The sequence below is a fragment of the Salvelinus fontinalis genome, chromosome 34, assembly GCF_029448725.1.
Source record: "Salvelinus fontinalis isolate EN_2023a chromosome 34, ASM2944872v1, whole genome shotgun sequence".
Classification (NCBI taxonomy): domain Eukaryota; kingdom Metazoa; phylum Chordata; class Actinopteri; order Salmoniformes; family Salmonidae; genus Salvelinus; species Salvelinus fontinalis.
Window position 1 is genome coordinate 7,188,194 of NC_074698.1, and position 9,433 is coordinate 7,197,626.

At 44.5% G+C, this 9,433-nt stretch overlaps 1 protein-coding gene across 2 annotated transcripts; it reads left to right on the forward strand.

Annotated features, from left to right (window-relative positions):
• Positions 1–202: 202 nt before the first annotated feature.
• On the forward strand, positions 203–5,978 carry LOC129832965 (spermatogenesis-associated protein 21-like). 2 transcript variants are annotated; one of them, XM_055897126.1, is made up of 11 exons: positions 203–745; positions 975–1,144; positions 1,932–2,974; positions 3,078–3,136; positions 3,308–3,451; positions 3,721–3,795; positions 3,970–4,087; positions 4,351–4,499; positions 4,656–4,840; positions 5,103–5,228; positions 5,313–5,978. In XM_055897126.1, exons 2-11 carry the CDS (start codon positions 1,118–1,120, stop codon positions 5,592–5,594), a joined length of 2,208 nt encoding a protein of 735 aa, XP_055753101.1. In that variant the 5' UTR covers positions 203–745; positions 975–1,117; the 3' UTR covers positions 5,595–5,978. The 2 variants fall into 2 exon arrangements, with proteins under 2 accessions (XP_055753101.1, XP_055753102.1); XM_055897127.1 differs by having other exon boundaries at positions 3,976–4,087.
• The last annotated feature ends 3,455 nt before the right edge of the window (positions 5,979–9,433 follow it).

Below are 9,433 nucleotides of genomic sequence, written 5' to 3' on the forward strand. Positions count from 1 at the left end.
AAGTTATCAGCAACACGATTTGAATAAAGCAAGTGGACTGCATCAGCTAGGCCTATCCTTGAAATGATTCGGTTGACATCATCACAACAATGAACCGTAAAACGTACTGGATATGATGGGTGTGGTTTCATGAGTTTACCCAGTTGTTGGGATACTGTAACCCTGTTATATGTCAGAGAGAGCTCTGAGACGTTGATCTAATTGAATTGAATAGAAATAGAAGCAAACGGGAGCTAGGAAAAGTATTCAGGGTTCCCCTCCCTCTCGTTTGATCTCGGACTGTTATTTATGACGGACTTGTTTTTGTCAACGGTCCAACACGCTGACTGTCGAAACAAAGAGTTTAGACGTTGATCTTGGGCCAGTTTCGCATTTCCCCACCTAATGGTTAATGTTAGGATTGGGGAAGGGGAAGCTGTTGATCCTATACTAGCCATGTAGCCTACTGAGCGATGCAAAGAGCTTTTAAACAGTTTCACCAGGCAGTAAGTAAGTCGGACGCAAAACGGCAGAAAATAGCCGTACGGATGCGGTGCGTCATTGTTGCTACTTGGGTCACAGTTGTTGCGCGTCATATTCCCCACACACAGAGCAGTGCTATTGGTTACATCTTCACTTGGAAATTCCATCCTTTGTCCATTTGGTACATGGTGGAATTCGGGATCAGAGGCCCTGCCACCTCGGGTGCCTGAGGCTTGGCTCTTTGTCCATCTATGGCCTATTGATGACCATGCTCTTTTAAGAGGTTGGTTAAAGCTATTTATTGTTTAACAATAATCTCCCTTGTTCCACAATAACATATTCGTTTACCATTTCCAAACATGTCTTAAAAGTATTCTTTTGGTAAATTCAGGAATTTGTTTGGTAGTGGTATTGGGTTATGTGAGATTTTAAATGAGATCTTCCCCCCTCTTTTTTTACATCCATCTGTCTGGATTCACCACCACTGTCTGGGTTACCAACTCGGAGAATAGGTATGAAACAAGAAGGCATCAAGAACTAAGGGCACCACCTGAAGCCGTACAGTTTAGTATAGGCCTATCACTTTTTAGTCCAGCCCTCAGAGGCAGGTGCAGCTTGCTTTTTTTTTTCTGCCAAGCATTCATCTCATCAAACAATGGAGGAAGATTGGAGCTGGAAAGAGGCAAGTCAAGTCACATACACCTGTAGGGCATGATAAATCACAAAGCTATGTAATAAGGTTACAGTCACATTATGTTTTCTACGTAATATCTCAATACCTTATTCTGGTATGGTTCTTACATTTACCTCTATCACCCACCCACCTCGACTATATTGATATTTCAATGAGTGTTGTGTTTGGGTACATTTAACCAAATGTGGAAAAGTACCCAATTGTCATACTTGTGTAAAAGTAAAGATAAACTTCATAGAAAATGACTCAAGTAAAAGTGAAAGTCACCCAGTAAAATACTACTTGAGTAAAAGTCTAAAAGTATTTGGTTTTCAATATACTTAAGTATCAAAAGTAAAAGTATAAATCTCTTCAAATTCCTTATAGTAAGCAATCCAGACGGCACCATCTTTGTTTGTAGTTTTTAAAGTTACGGATAGCAAGGCACACTCTCCAACACTCAGACATCATTTACAAATGAAACATGTGTTTAATGAGTTCATCTGATCAGAAGCATTAGGGATGACCAGGCATGTTCTCTTGATAAGTGTGTGTGAATTAGACCATTTTCCTGTCCTGCTAAGCATTCAAAATGTTACTTGTACTTTTGGGTGTCAGGGAAAATGTATGGAGTAAAAAGTACATTATTTTCTTTAGGAATGTAGTGAATTAAAAGTTGTCAAAAATATAAAGTAAAAAAAACGACATAGTATGTTCAAGTATTTTTACTTCAGTACTTCACACCACTGAGGTTTACTTTGCTAGTGACATTTATTGGAGGGGTTTATTCTCTCAGGAGGCCCAGAAGAAGGTGTCAAGGTTCCTAGTGAAGCTGAGGCTGAAGAGTCTTTCTCAGAGCTCTGATAACAGGTCCAGTCCTGAGTCAGAGCGAGCTAACGCTGAAGTCCGCCAGGGGGCAGTCATGCAGTCTTCGGCAGAGGGCGAAGCTCTCCGCAGCTCGCAAGGAATTATCCATAATAACTCACCGCAGCACTCCCCTCCCACTGGCACTAATACGAGTTGCAGAGGGGCAGAGGGATCTACGTCCCCAGATGACATTGACAGCGGCAGGAAGAAGATCAAGTTCCCACTCCTCTTCACCAAGACAGCCGTGGCTGGGACCACCACCAACCCCCTTCTCACTGAGAATGAACGGCCCAGCGTGAAGCTTTCTGCCAAGGAAGAAAATGCCCTTAAGACTGTGAGGGTGGCCGGTATCCCAGAGGAGATTGGTGTTGGAGCTAAGGTCATGCAGAAGACCTTACCGGCCATACCCAAGTTCAGCTGGTCACGGCCCAGTCCAAGTGAAGAAGATGACAAAGTCCAGGGCAAAGTCAAAGACGTCCGCAAGACCAAACTAGGTAAACAGAAAGAAGATAACATCCCGCCAATAGCCAAAGAACCCCGGGAAAAAGGGTCCTTCCATGGAGCAGAGCAAGGCAGAGGCAGGGACTATAGCAGGAGGAGGGCGCCCCTCTCCTACGACATCCAGCACAGACTCAACCAAGCCATGACAGATTCAGACAGACTCAAAGCTAGAGAGGTCATCAAGAGAAGCGGAACCATCCGCGGTGAGAATCTCCAGCAAAGGCCCAACCGACAGAAGCCAGAGCTGGAGCGATTCAAACCCAGGGATATCACCAAGAGGAGGGGCATCATTCCATGTGATGAGCTGCAGCAAAGGCCCAATCAGCCAATGCCAAAGCCAGATAAAGCTGCCCTGGTTAAACTCCCGGCGATTCCACGGTGGAGGGGCTCCATCTCAAATGAGGACTACCGGAAGCTGAACCAGAAGATGCCAGACAGCACCATCAACACAGAGGACCTGGAGGAGATCAGGTTACAGTACCTACCCTCTGCTCCATACTTACCTATTCTATTCCCCACAACTGTCACTGTTATCCCCTAACACCACTATCTGCTTGTGCCTGTTTGCTTGTAGAGGCATTACTCATATTGAAGACCTGGCAACTATGGTGCCTGACGATGCCCAGTCTGATGGTAAGTAGCATGCAGACTGTCTTATATTGTCAACTAATATTACCTACCAATACAAAACCAATTTTTGTTATGAATTAATTGATGACGATCTTCTGTTGTACATGTATTTTGAAGTGATGTTCCTATATTATGGGCAACAGTCATATCTATTGTCTATTCTACCACATGTAGCCTTCAAAGAAGTCTTTGAGCAGTTTGCAAAGAACAGCGAAGGCTCTATCAATGAGGAGGGCCTGGCGTCCACGCTGGACAGAGTGGGGATCAGTATCAGCCCAGAGGAGGTGAAGAAAGCCCTGCAGAAGGCTGACCACGACAGTATGTTTCTGCCTCAGTATCTGGAATTACCCCAAAATATAATAACGTGCTTTCCGTTATAAAACATGTTAGAACGGAATACATAAAAATATGCTTGTGTCCCAAATGGCCCCCTGTTCCCTATATAGTGCGTGACTTTTGTACCCATATAGGGCTCTGGTCAAAAGTAGTGCACTATAGATTGCCATTTGGGGTGCAGCTATACACATTCCCTTAGTTGACATGAGTTGACAGGCTGGCTGACTGGTTGTTTTGTTTTTTGGCTTCAGAGGACGGAGAGGTGGGGTTTCAAGATTTCCTGCATGTGATGGCGGACAGCCAGCGCTTCTCCAAGTGTGTGAAAGGTGAAGATCCCCCGACTAAGATGTTGCCTTCACTAAACATATCTGGATTCACATGGAAATATGAACGTACGACTCACAGAGCTGCCATAGCGTTTGTGAGACTGTTTTAAGAAGGTGCTTACTTTCCTCGCTCTCTCACTACATCGCTTTACCTCTCTCTCACTCCTTTCTGAGCTGAAGGAGCAGACCCATCCCAGTCTGTTGAGGTGTGTGAGACAGTGTTTTACAAGACCCTGACCAAGATGCTGGCTGCTGGTATCCTGTCCAGTGGTACTACAACAGCGATAGTACAGTAAGCCATTCTAAGTCATGCTACTTTCTTCTTGTATATGAATAGCCGACCGACATCATGTGAAGCTATACATGAGTGTGTACTAACTGGATGTCGTCAAAGATCATGTGAGGTTAACAAGACATTTTCAGGGAAAAACAGAGACAACTTTTCGTTGCAGTATCTTATGAATTTTAAATAAACGTTATCTGTTTACACAGAAATAATACATGCTGGTGGTCAGCTGTGTCAGCCATATTTGACTGTCCCCTACCTCTGACCAGGTACTACCATTTAAAGACTCCGAGGCTGATCCGGCGGGCCGTGCGACCAGGCAGGGAGGACGGGGACCGTGTTCTCAACTACTACACCAAGGGAGCTCATCTCAAAGGCCCAAAGAGCAAGCAGCTCCTCAAGTACATCCAGCCAGTGGGTGAGCTAACACATGATAACACCCAGCACACACAGTACTCCTTTCTCCCTCCTCCCTATATTCATATTGAACTGCTTCAGCTTTCATACTCTCCTAGTCAAAGTTATATTGATTGGCAGAGGAGTGATGAGGGACTGTTGTTGATTTGATGTGCAGAGACAATTGCCCAGAGCCAGAAGGAGAAGGACAGTCCGTACTTGAGGCGTCCCAGACTGAACGTGGCCTACACCTCCTGGGACCCCCGGCGCATGTCCCTGAACCCTGCACAGAGGGCCAAAATGGGCCGCATGAAGTCTGTCAAGACCTGGAAGACCGCTGAGATCGAGGATCGCGTCAGACAAGTAATTTTCGAAAAACATTTTCACATATTGAATTATGTGAGAAATATAGAAAGGCAGCGGAAATATGTTACATTTACATTTACATTTAAGTCATTTAGCAGACGCTCTTATCCAGAGCGACTTACAAATTGGAAAGTTCATACATATTCATCCTGGTCCCCCCGTGGGGAATGAACCCACAACCCTGGCGTTGCAAGCGCCATGCTCTACCAACTGAGCCACACGGGACCATGTGTGGCTGATCTTCTTGTGTTTGTACCAGCTGTCAATCAAGCACCCTGGGATGGAGAAAATGGAGATGATCACGCCTGTGAAGATGAAGGTGAACATGTCCATGAAGGAGAGGGACCACCTCACTTACAATGAGATCAACCGGATAAAACAGAAGGTACGATGGGATTTGAACTGAATGTATGACAATATTGATGCAGCCAGTCCCACATTGAAGTTCTCTCTGTCTCTGTCTGTCCAGTCTAAATCAAGTCTGAAGGAGTACCTGAAGGACCTGACTCAGCTGAAGCGCAGCGACATGTGGAACTCCTGGGGCTCCCTTCAGTGTTACTGTGTCCTCCACAGCCGGAAGGACTTCCCCAAAACCTTCACCACCTACTCCTGGTCCTGGAGCGGCTGTCGCAACATGATGGAGACTGGAGACCTGGACGCTCCCTGTAGTCCCACCCTACGAACCCCATATAGCCAACCACTGGAGCCCATCGCCAGGAAGCGGCGTGCCTCGTCCAATCAGGGAGGCTAAAAAGAGAAGACCCCGGCAGCAACCCCCACTGACAGGAAGAGCAGTACACTGTAGAAAAGAGGAATAACACCAATAGCAATCACAACAATACTGATACGATCAATTACTTTAACCACAAAGATCCCACTTCCTCTGACCACAGTCTCCACTCCCCAACCCCTCCTGATCCCAGTCCCAGACTTCGACTAGAGCGGCTGTAGTTAAGAGTGCAACAACCCCCCATGCTATGTGTACAAACAGGACCGGCCCCCTAGCTGATCTGTTGCCCTGGGCCTAACATACATTAGCCCGCCCATGAGAGGGGGAGGAATGGAGGAGAGTACATGCAGTGTCTCCCTGCTCAGCAGAAATAAACCCATCATCTCTGAAAAAATAGCAGAATGAGTCAAACGAGTGTCACTGGTTTATTTGAAAACTGCACCGTGCAAAAGTGAGGAGGAGGGATAGGTAGGGAGGGATCTGGGGTCGATGTGCATGAGACCATGAAGGTAACTGAAAGAGTGATATGGAAAGGGGGAAGTGGCAGTGCTTTATTTTGGGATTAGATGTCCAATGTGAATAGCAAGATTATGGGGTATGAGAATATGGTTCAGAGCTAAATATATATATATATATATATGTTGCCTGAATGATGTGTCCAAACAGTCATTTCCAATAACTCCCGTGTCAAGAGCCACTTCTCCACTCTAGACAACCCACATTCACATCAGTCTATGAATAAATCTAAGGGTCCTACAAGGCCAAGGCATGGAGCCTAGGAGGAGAGCCAGAACTACTCATCTCCTTGGCCTGCTCCAACTGGCTGGGTTACACTATAGTCTGCTGATTAAGTCCCTGACTGGTCCAGGTCCTGATAAGGTTGAGGACCCTGATATCAGGCCCAATTGAGGAAGGGATCAGTGCTGGTCTGATCCATTCGTTATGAACAGTCTCAGTCTGATGTTAACCAGACATGCCTGAGACACAGACACAGCGTACGTTCGCCCTCCGCCTGGCTCCCATTAAGAAGACGGGTAATAAAATAAACCACAGTGAAACTGGGAGCTCTGTTGTTAAAGCCGTTGTGCTTGCATGTGTCTGTGCATTTGGTGATATCACAAATTAGCAGTGACACTGTTTACTCAGACGAAGCGTACTTGGCCTGCTGGCCCCTGTCATCCTGTGAACCAGATGCTTTAGCTTCAGCAGTTTCCTTTTCCTCTCTTCTGTTTACTGTATGCCGAGACCAGATAAGCGCTATTGTGGCAAATACAACAGTTTGGGCTCAATATTTTCTCAGCTAATTGGATAGTAGGACAATGGTCCTGCCTGGGAATCTCACTATCTTTTTCTCCAAACAAATCTATGATTGTTTGGAAATGTTAAACTAGGTAAGGCTGGCCTGTGTCTGTTTCTCTGGATGTCATGGGGAAAGAGAGAGGGCCCCCTAGTGCCTTTGACTAAAGGATTATTGTTGTTTGACTGAGACTGCCTCTTCAGATGGTGTACCACAAGGTGGCGCCAGTGTATCAGCCCTTATTGTCTGGTTCAGTCGCTTCACTTCCTCAGACACGCTCATTGACTTGATAATGACCTTACATTTCTCTCTGTCTTGTCATAAAGAAGATATACATTTTAGGTCTAATGAATCTACCCTTTAGTATCGTAGTTTATTACGGTTGATATGAAGTAATAATATACTGTAGTAGTAGTCCTCAAAGCTCTTTAAAATGCTACGCTTCAAACTCCTGATGTCAGATCTGTCGATATCATGTTTGTAACATGATCTTGATGTTGTCAATGATGTTCACGCCAGGCTGTTGGCTTCTGAAACCACTTCCTTATCCTCACCAGATGTTATTTCCACAGAGGAAACCTATATTGATGTGTTGTTCACTAATCAGAGGTGAAGTCCAAGCGACAGCAGCATTGTGTCGGGCTTCCGCCTATTCATCGGTCCTTTCTCAGCTTTCATTATTACATTCTGTGTCTCAGAATGCAGGAAGGTTCCAGATCTTTAGTATTATTCTGTTTCTCTCATTTTCAGCTCTCAGTTCTCTCTCTCTGTACCTATTCAGTTAGCTCATTTTCTTTTCGCGGGTGTTCCACGACTTAGTAAATAGCGACAACGTATATCGGGTACACATTTCCAAAAATTTGAAACTGACACGAAGGCTATTACCAGATTCTTAACCTCAGCTGCATATCTGGCATCTGTCTTTCGAGACATTCCTTTCAAAGTGACTGAAAGCAGCTCCAGCTGCATGTTTATCTCCAGCCACGATGTTTAGACTGAGGAGTCACACTCAGCCACGCCACGAGAGATATAAAGGCCATTTAGACATATCACTGGACCCGTATATTTAGATAGAGTGAACGTTAAGACACCAGGTGGGTGAGAGAGAGTAGGTAGGTGGGTGAGAGAGAGTAGGTCTCACTAAGGACAGACACAACAAATGTAAACCATTTAAAAGTCATTAAGTCAATTGGTGTTATTGGTGCTGTAAAGTTGATATTGTCGGTATGGATGTGGCTCCTCCCATGAATTACCCAGGAGCCTCTGTCCTGTCTGTCGTTAGATGAATGAAGAATTATTACCCTCTTTCCTCATAACGAGCTGCTTCCAGCATGACTTGCCAAATGTTTATCCAACTCTGTCCTGTATGCTGTCCATCTGTCAACACTGCTCTGATTCAAACTCCTGTGCTTTTGTTTGGAAGCCACATTTTGTTAGGGAGTGCAAATCGTTTTTTTGTTTGGATTCTGTCCTGCATAATAGGGCCTATATGAATGGTCCTGTGTATTAGCAAAATTGAGCACTTCTCACTCTAGTGTCTATTTTGGATGCCAAATTAGACATGTAGATGTGTGCACGGTCTACTCTCTGTGGGTGTGTGGTGTGTGTGTGTGTGGCCTCATACTGTGTGTTGTTGTAGCTGTGTTGTTGTTGGACGAGGTAACAGGTTATCTTATGGATTTATCAAAGAGCCCCTATTACCTGGTTGACTCGCACTCTGGAATCTGCCTGCAATCTGGACTCAGGGGTAGACGTAACATAGTAAATGAAAATCCGGGACACTCAAATGAATATGATATGTTACATTTGGTATGGTACGTATTCATTTGTGGATGTCCATTATCCATTTCGTATGGTATGTTACAAATTACAATTCATATTATATGTTACGAATGACAATGTGTGATATGTTACAAATTGCAATTTGTATGATATGCTATGAATTGCAATTCGTACAATATGTTCAAAATTTGCAATACTTATATGTTACGAATTCCAATTTGTTGTGGCTAACGTTAGCTAGGTGGGTAGGTGGCTTACGCTAATGTTAGCTAGGCTAGAGTTTAGGGTTAAGGTTAGGAGTTAGGTTAAAAGTTAGGGTTAGGGGAAGGGTTAGCTAACATGCTAAGTAGTTGTAAAGTAGCTATCAACTAGTAAGTAGTTGCAAAGTTGCTAATTAGCTGAAATGCTAATGTCCGTGATGAGATTCAAACACGCAGTCTTTGGGTTACTAGACGTTAGCGTTATATTCCAATCCATCCACCCCTACCAACCACCCTTCTTGTTTTTGCCTTAAGTAACCTTCTGTCTTATGTAGCCATACCAAACGTAACAAATCATACTAATTTTTGTGTCCCGGATTTTCGTTTACTATGTTACATCTAGTCTATTCGACCAGCCTGGGAATCTTTAGTGTCCTTCTAGTAAAGCGTCTCAGCTTCATCCTCATGTTGGCTTGTGAAATAAAACGACAGACAGCCTTATCTATGAGGACTGAGGACACAGTGTTGAGTAATGCCATTCACTTTCACCTTGTAAGTCTTAAGTCTAAATCCTAGTGGAT